The sequence below is a fragment of the Tribolium madens genome, unplaced genomic scaffold, assembly GCF_015345945.1.
Source record: "Tribolium madens isolate multiple individuals breed KSU strain unplaced genomic scaffold, Tmad_KSU_1.1 Scaffold_71;HRSCAF=194;Tcas5.2_LG6, whole genome shotgun sequence".
NCBI lineage: Eukaryota > Metazoa > Arthropoda > Insecta > Coleoptera > Tenebrionidae > Tribolium > Tribolium madens.
Window position 1 is genome coordinate 1,416,701 of NW_025401041.1, and position 23,158 is coordinate 1,439,858.

The following is a 23,158-nucleotide window of genomic DNA, read 5'->3' on the forward strand; positions in this document are numbered from 1 at the left end:
ATGTTCCTGGTATCTTACCTTACTTGAAAATTTTCTCTGGGGCGCGAGTTCTGGCGCACCCTGTATAGTTATTTATGTATCGAGGAAATAAACATCTACTTTAACCCCGAGAATGTAGATAATGTCAGAGACAACTGAAGGGAGCCGAGGAAATTTTCATTTGGAAGACTAACCATTATTCCAGAGATGGGGAGCTCGTGTGATCGCAAAAAGTTTGTAAATAAATTTATTTTGTACTTAATGTTAAAGAGTGCTTTTATCTACTAATTTCAGTGGATAAAGTAGTCTTTTATTGTCTAGTGAAATATAGTAATTTTTATCTGTTTATCTTTTATCAACTAATTTCAGTAGATAAAGTAGTCTTTTATCGTCTAGTAAAATAAAGTAATTTTTACCTACTGTTTATATTCAAGAAATTCTGGTAGATGAGTACAAAATAAAATGAAATATTAGAAACGACGATAAAGATTGTTTATCTATTGTTGATTGATTGTTTATTAAACAATTTCTTTATCATCTTGTATAATAAATAACTATTATATATTCTTTGACATTGACAAAATTTGCGGTTTATCTCCCGTGTAATAAGGGAGATAAGTTTGGCATTTCTTAATTCGAAACGTCAGATAACAGATTTAAAGCAATTTTAAGTCTTGTTGAGTTTAATTCGAAGAATAAAATGTTGTATTCAACTCGTCTTCGTGTAAAACGGTTCATTTAGTCTACCTCGTGGATGATAAACCACGAGTGTTAACGAGTGGTTTAATAATCCTCTCGTGAAATAAAGCGTTCGATTTACACTCAAACTCGTCGAATAAATAACTATTTTCTTAAAATGTTCAAACATAAAATCAAATATTGACGAAAAATTTTAAATAAAAACTCTTAATAAAAGGATTAAATTAAGAAATGTTCATTAACAAAAAAGTACGCACGCAAAACTCAAATTAGACAAAATATTTTCAAGCAAAATGGGAATACCGCAAAGCGTTCAAAAACAAAATCGTGGTATCAGGAGCACAGCAGAGCAAGAATGGCGAAGGCGTGAACGTCTACGCATCAAACTGATTGATCACCATGTGCGCACTGCTTCCAGCCGTTGCTAATTATTCTTGTGCAGGGGCCCTTGGTAATATCTTATAAAAACTGAGTCTAGAAATGTGACGTTTGAGGTGCGGCGTGTTAAGTACCTCCTTTCGCTTCTGCGAATCTGTTACTCACATAAGGATTTTAGTTATTATTGATGTGATTAAATTTGTTCTGAAGGAAATTAATGACACTTTTTGTGTAAATCGACCTATAAATTAAATATTAATATTATTAATAATTAAATATATAAATATAATTTAGACTTCTACAACCTACTTGATGTACAATAATATGAAAAAAGAGTATCCTATTATTCCCGAAGAAATAAAGTAGTTACCACTAAAGTAAAGTAGGTACCATTATTATCCACGAATAATATCCAGGAATAAAGCGCCACTTTATTCCCTGTTGGGAGGAAATAATGTTACTCTTATATCTTCATGCATTTACATAAAAAAATATGTTTTTGCTATTATTTTAGTCCTTCGTAATTTAAACTCAGGACGCAAAACTGAAATAATTACAATAAAATGCAAAAATTTATTATAAACAGTACAAAAATAGATAACAAATACGTTTTAGACTTAGAGATAGGGTTGCCAACCGTGAAACAATTTCGACAAATTCGCCGGATCCATAGCTTGCTGGATCAGTGTTTCCACTTGATGCTCAACTGTCATTAATTTGCCTTTCTCCAGCCCTTGTAACTTATCCTTTAATCTCAACAAGGCCCGTTCTGCGGTCACATTAACATCTACAAGCCGATAAATGAAAATTTACCCAAAATACCATTGGTTCTAACCTTTGTTAATTTCATCTGGCTCAAATGACATATTGAAAAAAGTGTCATCCAAATCAACTTTTTGTCTTTTATTCGCCTCGGCAGTACTCACCGTCCAATCATATAACGGATCATACAATAAAACTTCCAAAATGGTTATAATGGTCTGATAATTCTGTCTCAAAACTTCAACTGTTTTTTCACATGCCCTACGAAATACTCCTTCCACTCCAGACACACCCATTCCATCCACCATATCCCGACTTAACCGAAATGGAACGGTTTCAGGCGTTGGAAGTACCCGACCTTGCTCAAACGCGATACCTAAAAACTGAAATAACAAGAGACAACAACTAAACTACAAACAACTTACCAAAATCAATATGGACAACTTCAGCAGTACTTTTATCAATTAGAATGTTACTGACGTGACGGTCGCCTATACCCAAGATGTAGCCACACATACTTGACGTGGCAACACTGTTAATGTACGCCCGGCGACGCTCGTACCATACAGTAGGCTGTGGAAAAGCCGATTCAAAAAATTTATGAAAAACTGGTTTGATGTTTTGACAGATTTTGTTAAAGTTGCGGAGACGTTCCTCGTTCGACGAATTTGCGGCATTCTGTAAATAAATTATTGATTGGTGGATGTGGCTAAGTAGCCCAGTCAAATTAGACAACTCGGTAGAAAAAAATCCTATAGAGTTGGATTTTTTTTAAACGCTTTCTTTTTTCTTGGGTAGACATATATCAAAAGTCCCCGAAGGTGGGGGGCGAGGTCGAGGAGGGGGAGGGGGGTAAAGGAGTCTTTTTTTGTTTTTTTGCTTATATCTCGGAAATTATCACTCCTATAGGTTTTTATCTTATCAAAATTTTAAGCCTACAAAATTTCCTTCAAAAATGGTCCTTTGCATGTTTGTTGTAGGACTAACCGTAAGCGAGTTATAGGGCTGACAAAAAACATCATTTAAAAAAACGTGCTTTATCCGCATTTAAAACAGAATTAATATTGTGATTGGAAAAAACTGACAGTAAATTGAATTTACTGGGTCCAATACTTCATTAAAAGAAGGGGGAATCACGAGGGTCAATAAATACAAACTCATCGTTTATGTAATTTATGCAGAATTTTCTGTAGAAGTCTATTTATTTCTGCATCAAAATTACCTACAAAAATGGTCCTATTCATTTTTGTCGTAGGACTAACCGTAGACTTCAAAAGTTTGGAGTCTACATAAAATTGCATTAAAAATCCTTTGAAACACATTTCATTAGTATTTATACGTGTAGAGCGTTTCCCCACTAAGCTGGTCTGCCTGAAAGGTGACTCGGGTGTAAACATTTAAACGGAGATATAAATAAAAATTTTGGATGAAAGAGAGAATCAATCTGTAAGGGGGTTAAATGGGGTGTAAATGTTTAAACAAAAATATAAACATAATATTCTTTAGAGATGTAAAGGAGCACTAAAATCAGATTTTTCGAAAATTAGTTTTTAAGAGAATAAAACGGTGTACACATTTAGAGGGATATAAAAACATAAAATTTAGAAAATATGATCCTTAGAGAGTGTAGAAGTGCACTTTTCAAATTTTAATGAAATAAAATAGAGTTTAAATGCTTAAAAACAAAATTAGAAACATGAAATTTCGAATTTTGAGAGTGCAGAAATGCACTGTGACGACACTTTATAAAAATCAACATTTAATACTTATCCATAAACATAGCCCATGCGAAGAACGAGACTACTATAACTGAATCCTATACATAACATAGGTAATTATCTAGCTTTATAGAGTACCTAAGCCTATGGAATGGTTTTGTGAACGGGCTTTTTCCCATTTTATATCAGAAATACACGCGGACAAAGTCACAGGCTACTTCAGCATATAAGGATGACTCGGAAGACTTGATAGACCCTCGTGGCACCTTCTAATAAACTGTTGGATCCAATACATTCAATTTATTGTAAGCTTTATTTAAATCATTGATATTAAATCCTCTATTTATTAATATTGTACTGAACAAGACTGTAAATCGGTTTTCAATGTTTAAGTTGAAGACGAAGATGCAGCATATGACGCCGACTCGGAAGACTTTATAGACTCTCTAATGAAGTAAGTGTTGCACCCAATAAATTCAATTTGATTTTAGTTTTTTCAAATCACAAGATTAATTCTGTTTTAAATGCGGATAAAGCACATTTTTTTAAATGATGTTTTTTGTCAGCCCTATAACTCGCTTATAGTAAGTCCTACAACAAAAATGCAAAGAACCATTTTTGTAGGTTTTAATTTTGATAAGCAGGCAAAAACCGTTAGGAGTAATAGTTTCCGAGATATAAGCAATAAAACAAAAAAAAGACACCTTTAGCCCCCTCCCCCCTCCTCGAGCTCGCCCCCCAGCCTTCAGGGACTTTTGATACGAGTATATGTCTACCCAAGAAAAAAAATCCAACTATAGGATTTTTTTCCACCGATCGCCCTATTTTTGTCTAATTTGACTAGGATAAAGGTTGTGGCTTACTTTAAAATCCGCACGACATTTACGAGGCCTGCGATCCATTGGCCGATATTTAACGTGTGCACCACCATCTCCATCTTCACCTGTTAGATATACACCAAAGGGCATTGTATTGTCCACCCACTCAAGGATGCCACTCCTCTTAGACAAAGGCACAATTTTATAGGTCCGGATTAACAAATTTCGAGTTTGTTTGTTGACATTGAGAAGACTGTTCATTATGGTAAATACCTGTTGCATAACGGCATCTTGCCGTAAGTCATCTCTACCTTTAATTAGTTGGGTTCGATTTTTCCCATCTGTTCCTCTACATATAATCTTCTTGGGGGCGTTAATCCCTCCCACATTCTGATAGGAATTACCAAATCGCGAAATCCCAACGATTTGATACGTACAGGATTTAGAAACTGCGAGATTGTAAGTCGGCACAAGAACATTGTCGTAGTTTTGTATTTTACAAATCTTGCAACGTTTTGGCACTTTGTAACTACCATCATCGGAATCGTTTTTGTGATACGCCAATTCAATCACCGCCTCGGATACAAATTCCATTCGTTCAATCAAATTCGATAAATTTCGATCTGTTTTCTTCAAACGGTCAAGAATGGTTCTGGAGTTTTTATCCCTACCGTCGTTCACAGCGGTTTTCGATTCGGCATAGTCGCGGTCTTTGTTAGACAAAGTGAGAGCGAGGATTGAGGGGAGCGTGTGATATGGATGGTCTTTAGCACACTTCTCGATTATATTATTAACAGTTTGGCCGAATATATCACAAGTGGCGCCTGCAATATGCGGTACAATCTGTGGCAAGATTGATATATATTTATAGGTAGGAATATTCAATACGTCTTTTTCTAAAAAGGTTCGAATCAGATCATTAGACCGATTTTCGAGTAAGAGTGAGATAAGGCGAAAAATTGTTATGTTATGTTCGTCACTTCCTATCAAATTCAGTAAATAATATCGAAGTGCGAGTTGGAGCAAAACGTTTTTTTCGGCCTCTATACTCCTGATTTCATTCTCGTCGATGCAACAATGTTTTTCTTTAATTACGACAGCTTTGCGTTCGTCTTTTGTCGCTTTCTTCAGATTGATTTTACTGACGGTCTCTTTCGCTTTATTCATGTTTTCTTTCTTTTTCTGAAAAATGTCCGACTTGATGTGAGACATTACATCTTGATATCCTTGATCGGCAAATTTCGCCAATTGGTGGAATGTATCAAGGATTGATTTCTGGTCCTCGACAGACTTCTCCATAGTTGTTTTGAGTAGATTTAGCGATTTTTGAAAATAATTTTGAATAATTGTTTGGTAATTTTCAGATGAACTTTCTGCCATCCATTCGCCTGTCATTTTCAAAGCCATTGCGTGTAATCTAAACAAACCCAAAATCCCTAAAGATGTTTAAATATTGTGCAATACTAACCTCGGATCAATGTTCTCATTGGTGCAAAACTGTTTCAGAATGCATTTTGCAGTGACGTTATCTTTTATACTCCAACACAGTTGAGCTTCCTCAAACTGAATTCTCGCTTCAACATCATTTGAAAGCTTAAGAGACTTCAGTTGTTTTAAAATACGAGACGCCTCAAACGAATTACCCTCAATTCGTGCAAACTCTACAAAAATCCCTAAATACGATTCAAAATTCCCAAAAGATGTAACTTACGTGCGTAACGTATAATCATGTCCATCATAACTTCATTCAAAGTTAGGTTTTTCGTCAACAAGTCTCTTAAGAGAACGATTCTTTGGGCTTGAATCGGCTCGATGTAACCATATTCATTAGAAATAATTTCATCTTGCAATTTCCACTTGACAAGTAGTTCTGCCAACTTATTCTCACTCAAAGCCTTCGCAAAGTCTTCAAGTTCTTTCAGTGCTTGCAACCTTCCAAAAGCATCATAAAAATGTTTGATACTTTCCATATTAGCCCCCATAAACTCCCCTACAACACATTCCCAGCCCCCTTCCAACGCCGCAAGAAATCCAAAATCGTCCTCCTCCCTCAACGCTTTAATCGCGTAAAACTTGCATTTATCATAATAAACCTCCTCGGAATTCTCCCTTTTGTTACATTCCCACTTTCCCAACCTCCACAAACTCTCATAATTTGGTTCCCCGTAAGCGTCTGAACAAAACAAACTCAACTGATACATTTTCCCTCTAATTAAACTATCAACCAATGGACGAATACCGGCCCCGCCCGTCGTTGACACCTCCATCTCGTAATAGTGTGTCACTTGGTCCCACCTCCCCAACTCCTTGTAGTGCTCCACCCGCGTCGTGGCATCTAGCAAGTGGGAGGAGCCACAGCCGAGGAGAGCGTCACGTTCGCCCACTGCTTTGTACGCCTGGAAACCAATGATAAACAAGGGGCGGGGTGTTAATGATGTGATACCTCTCGGAGGATGTGTTGAAGGGCCTGACCAGTGGTTCGGTCTACCTTTTCGTAAATGAGATCAAGACTGGTGTAAGTTGAAGAGGAAAGAGCGTAGTCGATCGGTGATTGGTCAATCTGCGCTTGGCACCACAAATCGGCATAAAGAAGAGCGGTAAAGTGGGCGGTACAAAAGTGGGCCGCTTTGGCCATTTTTAGATAATCCAAATTCAAAATAATTTGCCTACGAATGATAGTTAGTGATTTTGGTATTGTAATTAAATTTTTAGTTACTTTTTTCGGACGTTTTGTTGAAGTCGAACAAAATGAACTACATCCAACATTGTTTGGACTGATGCTTTGTTGACAGTAATACTGTCACAATTTTCATGTTTGACAGTAATGTTCCAATGTTTATTAAAAAAGAGTGAGATTTTTGACGTTATTAAGTTGGTACAAGTATTTATGTTCGAGTAAAGAATATGATAGACTAGTAATGGTAAAAATTGTTCGGAAAACTCAGTCTTGACTTTACATACGTCAATAAAAGTATTACACAATGACCGTTCTTGAAAAGTACGCAAAAAGCCAGTTACTAATCTAGTTATCCATGTACTGTGAGTACACTGGACAGGAATCCACAAATCATCGTCGTTTATAACTTTCAAAAAAGTGTCAACATCTATACAATCATTGAAAGAGCTTTGACTGACCTTCATCGAATAAAATGGCGTCAAGTAATGACAATTGGTATCAGTTTGTACTTTTCGGCCTTCTTTCGTTGACAATATTTGAAAGAGTGCTATCGAGGCGACTTTTATCACAGTTGCGTCCGAATCTATGATAAATTTCGAAAGTAAAGATAGAGAAAATCTGAGTAACAACTCCCACGGTGTCAATTTCGAATCGGGAATTGCTTTCTCGGGTTTTAAAATCAAAGTTCCCAAATCAGCGGGACCAATTTCGCCCAAACACCTCACGGCCTCATTTCGAACGTCCCGATTGGTCGAACAACTGAACGTAATTAGCATACAAATTAACTTATGCAAAATACTATTCTCACAATCTTCGGAAAATCCCCGAGTTTGATGCAAGTCAACGTACAATTGTTTCAATTGGTCTTTTCTGTCCGTTAGTAACTTTCGGAGATGTGTCAAACTATGTTGGCACTCGTCGACACTTTCTATATTTTCAGCAAAAGTCAAAAACTGCAAAATCTCATCGTTGAGTGTGACTTTTCGGTTTCCATATTTGATTTCGTAATGAACTGAAAAAATTTTCGCGAATTTCGATATCTCGGGAATAGAATCCAGTTTTTGAATTTCGTCATAAAACAAATCTTTATGATCGACTATCAGGAATTCAAGCATGCCAACACACAAACTGCTGATTTGGCAATCCTCGAGTGCGATGTTTCTGAGCCGACTAACAATTACAGGGAATAAATCCTTAATCATAGTTGCCAAATCCGGTAGGATTTTTTTCAACACCATTTTGAAAAACTTGCAACTAATTTCGCTCAATTGTGAGTAAATTTTGTAGTTTTTTATGTGATGTAAGAGAGTGTGGGTCAAGTCGCGAATCAAGTAAAGCTGCATTGAGGGTTCCCCCATTACCGCTTCCACGCATAAAGTGACAAGAATAGAATAAATCTGAAAGTAACGTAATTTTTCCTCCAATGTAAGCTCCGCGCTAATCCTCAAGTTAATTTGTAACAAAATAAAGTGAATTTTTGCCGGACTGTGAGACATCAAGTCGGCTATGACGGAATTTTCATCATACAGTGTATTCTACAAAACTGAAAATTGACACCTATCAAATCGCACAACCAACTTACCTCAATAAAATGAAGACAATTGTAAAAATCATCGACCGTCAAACGAGTCGAATTGTTTTTGGGGAAAATAATATTTCGTGAAAAGAACGTTTGGAACTGTTTTTCGTCACAGATAAACTCTGCGAGATTTAAAATCACTTCTTCGATGTTACTTTTAAAAATTTCACGGCATTTTGATACTCCAACAGTGTTACTCAAATGAATATAAATGTTGTTTGCAGTAATTCGAGTTAAATTTGAAACTTCTTGACTCAAACAATAACTCAATAACCGTGGACAAGTGTCCTAAAATTATGACATTAGTCCGATTCATTTAAATTGTTTTAATTTACTTCAATTAGTTTTTGGGGGGTTTTTCCTAAATTCAAGGCGACTTGATTCAAGTCGTTTATGTCTTCTTCAATAATAAGAGGAGCAAGAAAAGTCCAATATTTCGTGTAAAACTCTATCTTAGAATCACAATTGTACAATCCATACGGGAATCTATTCATGTCGAAATTTTTCCACGAATTAACCAATCCGACTAAATACCTCTCTAAAAAGTTTAAACCCGAATTGAAACCTAATTTATGGGCAACCATTTCAATAACACGTCCAACTTGACTTAAATCTACAAAATGAAATAAATCACAAGCGTGTAATACCGTTATTCGTGTCATCTTACCTAACTTTTTATCACAGAATATTTTGAGCAATGCAAATAGTGCTTCTTCGATCCACAAATGTGATGCGAGCATTATAGAGGCATACAAATGTAAAACGGTCGTCGATCGAGTGACAGTTTCGTCGATGACTCGTTCCTGTGTGACGTTACCTTCAATTTCAAAAAGTTTCAAACTCTAGAATAAGACGATTTAAGAAACGCTTTACAAAAATCAGTGCTACCAACCATATCTGAAACGACAGAAAACATGATTTCCTGACGATGAAACTGCTCTAAACGACCCGTTTCCGACGCCAACTTAAAAAACCTTGCCAAATTTCTAATTGCATTAAATCTAACTTCCTGGAAGTCGTTTTGCAAAAACTCTGGTATTTTCAAAACTATTTCCTCGTTAGACCAGCGCGAAAACTGACAGTTCGGTTCGAGCTAAAAGTGTCATCTAATTTGACGTTTGGCATACCTGTCACTTACCTCAAACAACAAACCCATACACTGTAACAATTCATTGGACACATCGGGGCCGTAATCGGCCCTTTTAAGAAAAAACGGAAACAACACTTCAACATATTGACTCTTACAAAAATCAGAATCGGACGAGGCTACAAATGGATATATTTCTGCAAAATTTTAAATTACTTAGATATCGCCTCGCGCTCAAAACACTGACTTACTGTAGAACAAACCTAAAATCTCGACAGCACTGAAATAACAATGATAGTGTATTTCGCAGAATTTCTGGAAGATGTTAAAAATTGAAAGTAAAGTTTTTTCATCCAAGGATTTAGGTTGGCAAGACTGTATTGAGTGTAAAAGGGCTAAGACGAGGTGGTAGTCGGAATCGTAAGAGCAATCGTACTCGTAATCGATAAGAGCCGAAAGTGCCCTTTGCTGGATCGGAAGCAAATCACCACAACTCGGAAGACACGAAAAACTGACTAAAGTCTCGATTAAACTTTTCCGGAATGTGAGAAAAGGGTCCTCATGTGATACATCTGTAAATATTATTTTATTTTTAGTCGACAATTTTGTAGTTTTTACCGTCAGATTCTGTATGCAATCCAACAAACATTGCCTTAATCAAGTCTTCTGATACGAATGCCCGCAATTGTTTGACACAAAAATCACTGACATTTGTACAAAATAAAACGTTCAGTTTTTTCACAACATCATTAAGTTTCTGCAAGCCACGTTCACTTAGTGTTATTAAATCTAGGCTTACTTTCTCAAAGAGATTTTTCGTACAGTTTGCAAAAAAATTCCATAAGGTTGATTCAGAGTCGATAATGTCAAATTTGTGCAAAAAACTAAGAACATGATATGTCAAAAGAGTGACATTTAATAATTCTTCAGTAGTGTCACCACAATTCAAATTTGTTAGTTGTGTGATTAGAGTATCAAATAGGATTTGTTCGACACAGACAGTAATATCAACCTCTTTTTTAATATCTCTTTCCCAAGTTAAGAGATGTTCAAATGAAATTGTCAAATAAATATCTTCAATATCGTCGAAAATTCGCTTTTTTTCTTCAAGTTGGCGATACGTATCGCTCGTCCATTGTTTCATAATCAAACGTACGAGAATCTCGGCGATGTAAATGTCATCGAAAAGTTTCGCGCCCCTATTTAAAATCCAAGAAATGGCGTTACTTTTGAAACTCGTGTCATGTTGCAAATTTACGAAACTTGTAAAGGCTTTTTCTAGTGTTCTTAAGTTACATTTAGTTACATTTAGTGTTATGAACGGTTGGAAGTACTGAAATAAAATTTCATGACTCGTGATATATTTTTCTGCCAGCAGCTGCTGCAAAAGCACTTGAACCTCATCGTTAGCTTGATTCATTCCAATTTGACTAAAACAATTCAGTTTTGTTATGTAAGTTGGTAGAGATAAAGATAAAATTACCGTAAAGTCGCCTTCCATAAATCGTCGCTTCCTACCACTTTTATGTGACGTTCAATTTTTTTTAATACATTCAATTGTTTGTAAATATAGTGGACAAGTGTCGGTTCCTTTTCATGTTGTAATGAAGTCAACAGCTTTAAAAGTGTAACGTAATCGTTTTCATTAACCATATTTGGATATGATTCAATGAAACTTGACGTTAAACTCATCCTAAAATACAACCAACTAAATAGATTGAACTATTACATACAGAGTGTTTCAGAACTCGCGCCCCAAAGAAAAATGCCCAAGTAAGTAAGATAAGAAAAAATGTTAAAAAAATTCTATCTATAAAAATGTCAAAGTTATGAGAATTTAAATTTTGCACTTTGACTTTATTTCTGTTGGAAAAACAATAATAAACTCAAAGAAACATGCTTATGCTGACGACTTTAATCTTTATTTACACTTCTCCCAACAACTTTTTCAGAAATGGATAGAAATTAGTGCCGACTTAGATCTAATTTCCAAATTATCTATGCAAATGAACTTACAACTTAATTCCGATAAATGTACAGTTATATGGTTCGCTAGCAACAATTCTAGGGATGTAATTAAAAATCAATTAAATATTGTTATTAACAATAAAAAAATTCTTTTGTCTGATTCAATTAAACACTTAGGACTCATAATAGATGATGATTTTCGTTTTAAGTCTCAGGTTAATATGGTCCTAAAAAAATCTTATACTTCCCTCAAATTATTATACGCAAACTATTTAATTCTAAATTTTAAATTACGTAAAAAATTGACAGAAAGCTTAGTTATATCATTTATGAAATACTGCTTAATCTTAATCTGTTTAGACAATATCACAAAATACAAATTACAAAAAATCCAAAATAGCAGATGTAGGTTCATCTATGGCCTAAAAAAACACAATCATGTCTCGCCAAAAATACTCGAACTACGTTGGTTAAAAATTGAAAATATGTATCGTCACCAATTGGGTGTATTTATGTTTAAACTTATGACAACTGCGTCTCCATCCTACCTTAGAAAAAAATTCAGATTTAGAGAAAGCATGCATTCGTCATGATACTAAAATTTCTATGCCTCACTTTAGTACTTCCATCTTTCAACGTTCTTTAGTTTATAATGGTGTCAAAGTTTTTAATTCTAATGCTCTTTTTCAGTTGAATGTTTCGGTGTATAAATTTCGTACACTCTACAAAGATTTCTTGTTTTCAGATAGTTAACAGTAATTGGCTTACCTAATGTTAATGTTAATTATGATATATTTTTTTCTAGTATATCTTTTTTTTTTAATTATTTTGGGGTTGAGCTTAGTAGGTAGTCAATTTTGATAATTTTTTTTTGCTATTTAATTTTTATTTTTTAATATGATTATTATACAGGTGCGCCAGAACTCGCGCCCCAGAGAAAAATGCCATATAAGGCAAGATACTAGGAACATGAAAAAATGTTATCTATAAAAATTTTGAAGTTATGAGGGTTCACATTTTGCATTTTGACTATTTATTTCAGTTGGAAAAATAATTTTCCCAGTTTTTTTGCTATAGGCTATTAAAAGAGGAAACAGGGAAGCTGTATCCTAAATTGTAACTCTGTTCAATGTTATTTGTGGTTTTATTGGCAAAATTTTTGTACCTTTACTAAATAATTGTAAAAAAAACATACAGGGTGTAAATTTTAAAAATTGCAATCGTCAATATCTCTAGAACTAAAAAAGTTATTGAGAATCACTCAAAACCGTTTCGGAAGTTTTTAGGGGGAATCAAAATGGCATGGTAAGTGACACTCCTCCACCCACCCATCAAGCCACAGCCACCTTAAGTTGAAAATTTTAAATGGCACGACCCTACTTGCGATACATCGTTGGAAAGCCCATAACAAGCGCTTTTCAAAAATGTCATACAACAGCCTATTTGGTAAAGTTATTTTTCCAATTATTCAAAAACGAAGACGTTAAATTTCCATTTTTTTTACTATATTCAAGGGTGGGTGGAGGTGTGTCACTTATCATGTCATTTTAATTCCCCCTAGGAACCACCAAAACGGTTTTGACTGATTATTAATAACTTTTTCAGTTGAGAGAAATTGCCGATTGCAAGTTTAAAATTGACACAGTGTATACAAGATCATCAGTATCATTAAATAGACATAAAAAATGAAACAGAAACAAGAGGATTGTTCCTACAAAACAGTTGCTTATTCAAGTCGACTGTTAGAACAGCTCTAACAGCTGTTGAACGTCGGTATAGTCAAACAAAACGTGAAACGTTTACTATATTCTGGGCATGTAAACATTTTTATTTTTATTTAAATGGCACAAAATTTGTTACTCAAACCGATAACCAACCATTAAAAGTGATATAAGTATTCAATTCGCTTAGAACCATCAGCCAGAATTGAACGTTCGTTACTTCGTTTACAACTGTTTACATTTAAAGTTAAATATACAGTATGTCCCCCGATAGGTGAAACGACTGTTGTAAAACATAAAAATTCTCTGTTTAAAATTTCATTTTTTGAGGTTTAGTCCTGCTTAGTTATGGTTAAAGAATAATTTCTATTTTGAAAAATAAAGTATGCCTTGGAGATTTTTAAAAACCTACTTTTCTGCAAAGTGCCTTTTGTGACAAAAAGTTATTAAGAACCATTGTTTAGAATCAACATCAAAGCCCGTATATCAAGTTTCAAAATCATCGGCCAACTATGATTTTTCACTTTTTCCAAGATATGTAATTGGTTTTTATTAATAGGAACGTCAAAAAGTCATTTAGTACTAATAATCTATTCGGATTATGTAACTAGTGCTATAAACGCTACATTAACCTGAGTCTTATTAGGCACGAGCGAACTACAGCGGAGCGAGTGTATAATAAAACAAATGTCTAGAGAAGTTTATACACGTGTTACATACTATACTTTTTCTACGACCACCACATAAAAATTTACTTAAATTAAAAATAAAATTAAATGACAGAAAGCTAACTTTAGCCCGTGACTAATACGACAGTTGCTATTAGCAACGTAATTAATACACATATTAGTCACGGCTTGTCAAGATGTATGTAAAGGTACACCCGGGGAAAAAACTATTCACCAGTCTAACTTTATATTCGGGCTGCGATTTGTCGCAATAGTGTTTCAGACTAACTAGTTGGAGACCAGGTAATATGTCGAAAACCCCTTATTGAGGAACTTGATCCGGACCAGAAAACTATCTTTTTGTGAAAATTACTTCAATGAGCCTAGATTATAACGTATACATTAAATTGTGATTATAATAAACAAGCTTGATCAAATTATCAAATTACAAATACATAAATTTATTTAAGTATACACTATGTTCCCGAATTGAGTTTACAAGAGGGAAAAAATTGTACCTTTGATTTTACGCTAAAACTGCAAAGGAAAAACATTTTTAGTTTGACTTGACTTCTACAGCTTTCAAAAATCAAGATTGTAGAACTACTTTTAAATGCCAGAACTTTTAAATAAACTGTGAATTTTGCCAATTTCTATCAAGTTATTTATTTCTTTTACAATCATAATTCTGAACTTAATAATACATTTTACAATAGCCAGTTAAAAGGAAACAAATTTTTACCTTTGATTTTACCCCCAAAGGAAATCCTTTTTTTTTTTCTATAGCAGATGTTAAACTATTTCTTTATAGTTTTTTGAGTAGATAAAGTAACACTTTAACAGCAAGGGTTGTTTTTGCTTTATCTGAAACGAGCAAATCTTTAACTAAAACTTTATTATTCTGACTCAGTGGAAAGAAAAGTTAATTTTTTTCTTATTTTTAGACTTGTAATAATAATTTTTCTTTGCTTTTCAAGTCCCATCAGATTGGCGATTTTATTTTTTTGACGACGATGTCAGGATGTCACTTTGACAATTAATTATTAATTGAATAATTGAATAATGATTGTTTTTATTAAAAATGACTGTTTTTTTTCTAAAAGGTGTTTTTTGACCTGCCATTTATTAAAATTATGTTTTTTACAAACATTTTTGTTATTTAACCTGCGTTAACTCATCTGTCAAAGCAACATTGTTGTCAAAAAAATAAAACGCCAATGTGATGGGATTTAAAACGCAGAGAAAAAATTACACTAGTTTACACGCTTTTTTTATACCTTAGCTGAAAGTTATAATTTCTTATAGATTTTGAGGCACTAAGTTCGAAAAATATATTTAAAAAAGTCCAGTTTAAGAAATATGTAATTAACAAAAATACAAAAACCGCCAAAGAACAAATTAAAATTGAGTTATTTTACTTCGTTTTATTCAGTTTTCTTTATAACAATTCAACAGTCATCTACTAACATATTTTCATCCCAAAAACCTTGGTGTCGATCTTCGAAAACCCTTCAGATCTTGATGAAACCGCTCGTCTTGTTCGTCACTCATGCTCCCTAAATTTTTAAAAAAGAAGTTCAAATGCAAGTCAATAAAATGTTTTTAAGACTTATTTAGATGCATTTGGTAATAATTTTGCAATAATTCAGCAACAATTTAAATTAAGAAAAAATTTAATCGGAGGCATTTGTGCAGAAAGCAGGAAAATTATCATATGTAATAAAAAATTGTGAAGTGATAGAAAAATTTAACAATTATTTTTGTTTAATTAAAGGTAAGTTAACATAAAAATAATAATTCGATTAAAAGTATATTAAACATGTTGTTATTTGTAGACTATAGTGTTATTGCAAGTTCAAAATCAAGAGAAAAATTAAATTTTCCACTGGGTGAAAATAATGAACTTTTAATTACAGAATTACTAGTTTCAGGTGAAGCAAAAAATATTTTTCTTTTGCAGTGTTAGCGTAAAATAAAAAAATCCGTGGACATACTGTATAATATTAGTTATTATTATTATTATGGCATTAAATTTACCACTTTGGGTTTTTTGCTTTGTTTAGAAGTAATAAAAATAAATATAAAACACGAATAAACCTAGCTATTTGTTAATAAAATTAAAAGTAAATCAAAAAATTTTGATAAGGTAATGAAATACATGGGCGTGCATTTTTTTCTCTAAAATTTGCTTAGTGTCATTTTGCAAATTATTATAATCAGTATTCACCATTTAATAATCTATACTCATTGAGGAAATTTTCAGAATAAGACAGTTTTGAAGAAACGTGTGTCCTCGAGTCCGGAGCAACTTCCTAAATAAGGGTCTTTCGAGATATTACCTGCTCCCCAAATAGTTAGTCGAAAACACTATTGCAACAAAGCGCAGTGTGAGCAGAAAGTTAGACTGGTGAATAGTTTTTTCCCCGGGTGTACATATACGATAATACGTGTTTTAGGCGTGAGAGTAGAAAAAAGTATATTTCTATTTTGCGTCTGAAAGAAAGCTTATTTCGATACCAAAATCGATGCTTTAATAAGCCTTTTCAACACCGATTTGGGTGCTGAAATAGACTAGTATAATTTACTTTCTAAAGGTTGGTAATGGTGATTTTCAGTGACGTTTTGAGTGATTTCTCTTTTTTTAGGTGGTGTGCATGAAATATTTGGAGTATTCGTTGTTAATTCACCAAATTTGAAAAATACTTGAGATTTGACACTTCGTAAATGGAACTTTCAAACTTTGTGACATTTATTACCATCCACAACCTTATTACAGCAAAAGTTCCTAATTTTGAAAAATTGACTTTTATGTTGGGTAAAACGCGCAAAGTAGAAAAAATAGTTTAGTAAAGTTTGTTTTTTCTTCTACGCGTGTGGGTCAATTAATAATTCATTACGTATTTGCGTAAGGTCGGTCACGCTATTTCTCTCACTATAACAAGTGTGTCTTACCGTCACGTAGGTCATTTGTAATTTCATTTTAAATGGGGAAAACTGTTTATATAATCGCAAACAATCGGAATTTAAGCCCTAGAAAAATCCTAATGCCAAGGAGAAGCTTTAATTTTTGACTTTATTGACAAAATGTCAAAAACTGTCAAATGTCAAAAACCGACGGAGGTCATGTCGTGTTCTTGATTCACACTACCCCTACCAACAATTAAAAAAAAACTATAGTTGTGGGAACTCGTTCTTTATAAAACACTTGCTTCGCTGCTCGTTTCACCTGAACTCGTTCCATAAAACTTGTCTTACGAAACGCGTTTTTTCATATACTATTTTTTTATTTATTTTAATAAATAAAATAGATATGTATAAGTAAAAATTACAAAACAAAAATTTCGGTTAATAAGGCGGACTCTGAGAAGGTGCCCCGAATGCTAGCAGCATTTCTACGTTGAATTGCAAGGGAAATCTTCTCAAACAGGTATTTATTAATTTTTTTATTTATTTATTCGAAATAAAAAAAAACTGTTAAAAATCAGTCTTTGATTTATGAAATAATAAACAAAAAAAATAATGAAAAATCATAGTTAGTCGATGATTTTGAAATTTGATATACGGGCCTAAATGTTGATCCTAAACAACTTTCTTAATAACTCTTTGTCGTATTTGCCACAAAAAGCAAATAAAATAAAAATGGACAATGTTTAACTTGACGTAAATGATAAATGAGTAACGACACTGACATTTTGATTTGATTTTACAGTAACAATCTCATACAATCGGTTTCAATTTGACTGTACTAGATTTCTCTGATAGCGATGGTATAGATTAAAGTATTCTATTATCGTATCAACAAGAAATGACTACCTAGGATTTAGGGATATTCGTGAATAGGTTGCCATAAATTTGGTTAGGTTGGTTTGTAGTGACAAACATATCGTAACTAGTGTCAAAGCATTCAAAGCCTAAGCATTCAAAATTACTTCTGAAAATTCTAGTTACAAACAACATGAAAAACGTAATTTTCTTAAAAATTCAAATCCAAGGTGGTAATTTCTTGTTGACAAATCTGTACTCAACACACTAAAATAGCGGAATGAGGCGGCCATAACTATTTTTAAAATTTCAAGTGGCGCTATCTGAAAATCACTTCTGGGACTTACCATAGCCACGATTTGGTGTTATTTATTTTTCGAATTAGGTTGGCAAAACTGAATTCGATTCGCCCGCGTTTGGTTACCGGTTCTTCAAAGTCAATGTCACCGACAAATAACTGAGAAAAAAAATTAAATTAAAAAAAAATGAAAATTTGACCCGGATGAAGTTCTTACCTGTCTGCAAACTCCGACAAAAAGACAAGTGAAAGTCTGACTCAGCTGTAAAATGTCATTATTTACTATAAAAAAAGACTGATTTCGATTCATTCGTCCAAGATTGTTATCAATTTCATTGGTGAGAATGTCGTAAATGTTTGAGAGACAATGCTGCCACACGTCAGATGAAACAGCATAAGCAGCAGGGTCGCCGAATTTAGCTCCACCAGGATGGTGCAAGGCCATTTGTAACAAGAAAAAATCAATAATCTTCAATTTTATTTTACTATCATTCGAGTTTCGTTCATAGAAAGTGATGATTTGTTTGAAAATATCTTCACCCAATTTACAGCAGGCCATTCTGTTGTCTTTCGCCGTCTAAAATTGAGTCACAATTATTTGATCTAGGAAAACATAAAAAATCGTACGTTTTGGCAAAAATCGTAGACAAGTTCGAGAAGAGTTTCCTGTCGTGGTTTGGGTGCCAATGACGACATCTCGTGACACAAATCCTTGACAAAACCAAATTCACCCCTTAACAAACTCACAGAGAGTTTATGTAAAGGCCCCCATTTTATCACAAGCGCTAAGCACTTCAAATCCTCTGTTTTCAATGTTTTTAATATGAGGTAAAGCCCTTCCCAGTCCTGTCCTTGTAACAAGCTCCGAATTTTCGGATTAGAGAGAAAACTTTGCGAAATAATCTTTAAGAAAATGTAATGAAAGTACTTTTTATTCCCGTCGTGCAACTCCTCAATTATAAAGCAAAAAATTTTGCGAAAATTTAACCCACAACTATATTTAATAGCCACTCGCACGAAATGCTCAAATAAGTCGACACTTTGGGGGGCTACGGGGTTCGTGCCCTTCTTGCGAGAGTCTTCTAAGATCTTGTTGTGATCCTAGGATAGTTGATTTAAACAAAATCGTAAAATAAAACAGCTTACCTTGGCCATGGCGCTCTGGATTGAAGACAATAGTTTGGGCCACCAGTCAACCCCTTCATTATTCAAAAACTCAATTGTGGAATGTTGATCGATGTAGGCGTTTAAACTGCTACAGCCTTCTTTACGTGAAGTCACTTTGTGTGACTCTAAAAAAGTGCAACAGTCGTCCAGTTTGTGAGAAATATCCATGGTACTAGACTTTCAGTAAGTGAGGTTAGGTGGTTTTACCGATGCACGGAAACACTGACAACTGAGAGAATTCCCAAATTGAAAGTGAGAAATTCACAAATTAGGGGGTCTTACAGGTCTGCTTCACGTGAAAAAACGAATTTTCCGGACCACATAACAACATAAAACAAAATAACCGCTCACACCATTTATCTATGTTATCAAAACTGCCAACCACGTAAAACGAAAATTACCACAATTCTTGTGAAGACAAGATTTATAAACTAAGAAGGTTGCTTCGTAACTATGCACCAATCACGTGTGCGCATTATTCGCGCAAATTGACGTCACTGAGAGATCGTTTAAAAATAGGATATGCAACCAAACATATTATTAAGTTAAAAAACTAGAATTCCGTAAAATAAATACTGATAAAATACTTTTTATTCTTCGATACTGTCAAAATTTACGGTTTTTCTCCCATGTAAGAAAGTTTTGACAACTATTTGGCATTTCTCAAGACGAAACGTTAAATAATTTTTAACAGATTTAAAGCAAGTTTAAGCCTTGTTGAGTCTAATTCGAAGAATAAAATGTTGTACTCGTGAATGATAAACCACTCGTTACACTCGTGGTTTAAAAATCCACTCTATGAAATAATGTGGCGGGTTATTGAGTTTTTTGCAACTTTTTGAACCTACCTTTATTTTGAGCGAGCGGTGGCCCACCAAACAGAGCGATTAAATTTCTTTGAACGTAGGACCTCAGCCAACCCGTGAGATCAATCGGTTTCAGGAGAGTAAGGTGCAGTCAATTAAAAATCCATTTAATTATTAAATTAATGTATTTGGAATAAAATAAAAATGGTTAACAAGATATAAGTGAATAATACAAAAAGGGTAAATAAATGTTAAGCGGAAACAATTGTCTAAAATAGGGGATATTCCTATTTTAGACCTTATCAAAGTCATAATGCAAAACTGAAACTATTTTCTAACAACAAAAGCATTAATGTTTTAAGAGACATTATTACATTTAAACGGAAATTGCACAAACTATGGACTTTAACGAAATTAGGAAAAACAACCAAAATGTATTTATTATTTAATTTGGAAAAACATTTGTTAGAAAATTAAATGATTATTTGGCGTCTAAGTAAAAGAAAAATCCAAGACTTTCAAAATCAGGATTTATTTTAGTATTTTACATTAATGTTCATCCGACAAAAACTAAAAACGGAATGATCGGCCCGAGTACTCCAGATTGGTGGTTCCTTGTCTAGTTCCCTTGTCCCCGTCTTCCACAGGGTGACCTCCACATAGTCACGTAGGGCTCCAGACAGACCTTCATCTCAAGTGGGAGCAATGACATCATCGGGAACGAATAGTGATGAAGTCATACTCTCACGAAATTCCACAAAATTGGTACTGATTTCTAACACATTGTAATTGCTTATCTATCTATGCATCGAATGACATTTCTGGTTTTCATTTGTCAACTTAACACTCTGATAAGAAACAAACGCTAAATGAAACTAATATTTTAAACCTAACTTGGGGTTTTTTTGAATTGTAACCAGAGACCAAATCTCTGTCGTCGACTCATGAAACTATCCATCTTTCAACACGGTTACTTTTCAAGTTCATCCCGGCCCAGACACTTTAGTTTAGCAAAACATTACTTAAATAATTTAGAAATTTTGATAACGGCTTCGTTCGAAAATCCACAACAAAATCCTAATATGGTACGCCGTGGTAAGTCGGAGCAACGTGAACAGTCAAAGGAAAAATAAATCAAAACTTACAGCTCATGACTATGCAATAGAACATTCAGGCTGCTTTGGGCTGATAGCTTCTGGCCTCAGATGATAGCACATGATGTTTTGGCAGCTTCTTCTTCAATTGACACAACTAGTCTGATTCGATTAGACGACTGGTTTTTGACTGATCTCTTAGCGATATTCGCGCTTCCTTTTTATAGGGCGAATAACACGTCATCTCTTGCGATGGGTTGTCTCCAGTGCACAGGGCAAGGACAGTCTAGCGCGAATATTTAGTGAATCATAAGAATCATAAAACGCACTTAAGATTTTAAGTCTTCCGCGAAAAACTCGTCGCCTGCTCTAATTGTGTTTACGTTATGAATTCCGAAGAGTCTGTGTTATTGACCGCAATTTAACTTCATAGGTTTGGTCTCTTTACAATATCAAAGACTTTAAGTCTTTAAAAAGAACATCAAGGGCTTTTTAGCCCATCACAACTACTCCCCCCTTTACTGAAAAACATGGGTTTCAACAACCCATGGCTTTTCAAAAGAATACTAAAATACTTACAAACTAACTTAACTATCCACCTGGATATTCCTACTTGAACTCTTGGTTATCATTATTAATATCAAAAATTTTCATCTAACTGGTTCAAGGAGCAAAATTCAGGGAATCGATATTTTACAAAAATAAAGGCAAGGTTCTAAATAACAAACCAAGTAACCTTGCATCCATTATGATCTTCTGGAGTTTCGGATAGCTTGATCAATTCTGGATTCAACACATAATGACATGGTGTACTGATCTTCTGAGTCTTCCGCATTAGTTAACAACATTTGACGTGAAGACTGGTGGTAGTGGACATCATGAGTCATCATTGAATGGCTCAACCAAGAGACTAGGAGTTGCTATTCTGGCTGAGACCAAGGATGTGGACAGTTCAAGTGTCTTCACAAGCTGTCATGGGTAACAGACAGTTTTTTCCTTTCGAGTATTCAACTTCCAAGTTGTCTTCTGTCCCTCAAGGGTGGATCACTTGGGTGGTAGCATGCTCGGTTACGTATGGCATCAACAAGGAACTTGAAAGCTTCCTTGCTAGATAATGGTTCTATTCTTCCATCCAGACAAATGATCCATTTGCGTAACAACTGGATACAAATCAGCATGTGCTGTTCGCCACATCCGAAGATTTACGTCTTCATGTTCTTTTTCTTTCCTCCAAATTGATCTAACAAAACTTTTGATTTATTTACATAACCATTCTCCTTACCCAACAGCAAATAGTTTTCTAAAACATCGCTTGACTTAATGTTAAAAATATGAAAAATTCCTAAACATAAAGAATAACCTTATTTCATTGCCAAATTTAATTCTTTTCGTTCCGATTTAATACGACGCTTGGGATGAACTTGAAATTATCAGATACAGAGTTGTCATTGGTTTATGCTCATTTTCACTTTGAAATTATGGTTGTTAAACAACACCTATCATTATCACTTGGCTTCACAAGTCATTATTACTTGGTTCGGCAAAGTCATTATTACTTGGTTCGGCAAGTCAATTGTAAGAGGGTCCCTACTTTAAATAAGTTCTTCTTCGAAAAGTCTTTAAGTTAAATTATTTTAAAAACTAGCAAAAACTAAATTTTAAAGATCACCAACGGTTTCTATATCTCGGTACGGCACCTATGATTATTTTAATTAACCACCTAATAATTTTTCGTTCTATGAACATTCCTACTAGATTTCCAAACTAATCTTGAGTTTCTTTTAGTATCCAGTCAGCCATCCCCTTAATTTCATCAGGATTAAATGTGGAGAACCCAATAACACTTGCAAATCTTTCGTGTATCGCAAAGTTTTAGCAAGTAAAAACGTTAGAAATGCCCTTAAGTTCCATCCACATGGTTCTCATTAGGCTTCATTTATCCTATGGTAGTATGCCATCAAAAGTAGCTTCCCAACT

At 34.1% G+C, this 23,158-nt stretch overlaps 1 protein-coding gene across 2 annotated transcripts; it reads right to left on the reverse strand.

Annotated features, from left to right (window-relative positions):
• Positions 1-1,615: 1,615 nt before the first annotated feature.
• On the reverse strand, positions 1,616-19,648 carry LOC123008730 (serine-protein kinase ATM). 2 transcript variants are annotated; one of them, XM_044404723.1, is made up of 21 exons: positions 19,489-19,648; positions 19,261-19,406; positions 18,742-19,215; positions 18,332-18,691; positions 18,164-18,273; positions 11,181-11,390; positions 10,316-11,127; positions 9,949-10,269; positions 9,749-9,894; positions 9,503-9,703; positions 9,278-9,452; positions 8,946-9,223; positions 8,614-8,898; positions 7,071-8,566; positions 6,798-7,020; positions 6,066-6,750; positions 5,823-6,015; positions 4,400-5,771; positions 2,244-2,496; positions 1,892-2,194; positions 1,616-1,843 (listed from the first exon to the last, which is right to left on the reverse strand). In XM_044404723.1, the coding sequence occupies exons 2-21, from the start codon at positions 19,267-19,269 to the stop codon at positions 1,674-1,676; spliced, it is 8,076 nt and encodes a 2,691-aa protein (XP_044260658.1). In that variant the 5' UTR covers positions 19,270-19,406; positions 19,489-19,648; the 3' UTR covers positions 1,616-1,673. The 2 variants fall into 2 exon arrangements, with proteins under 2 accessions (XP_044260658.1, XP_044260657.1); XM_044404722.1 differs by having other exon boundaries at positions 19,261-19,510; positions 19,564-19,646.
• Positions 19,649-23,158: the final 3,510 nt, after the last annotated feature.

What these genes read in the sequence shown, in the direction of transcription:
- LOC123008730 (XM_044404722.1), bottom strand. Translation starts at nt 19,449, where the DNA reads ATGGATATTTCTCACAAACTGGACGACTGTTGCACTTTTTTAGAGTCA. An exon ending in ATTGTCTTCATTTTATTGAG is followed by an intron (nt 8,567 to 8,613) that starts GTAAGTTGGTTG and finishes TCAGTTTTGTAG; the next exon opens with AATACACTGTATGATGAAAA. An exon ending in AGTTGTCCATATTGATTTTG is followed by an intron (nt 2,195 to 2,243) that starts GTAAGTTGTTTG and finishes TTCAGTTTTTAG; the next exon opens with GTATCGCGTTTGAGCAAGGT.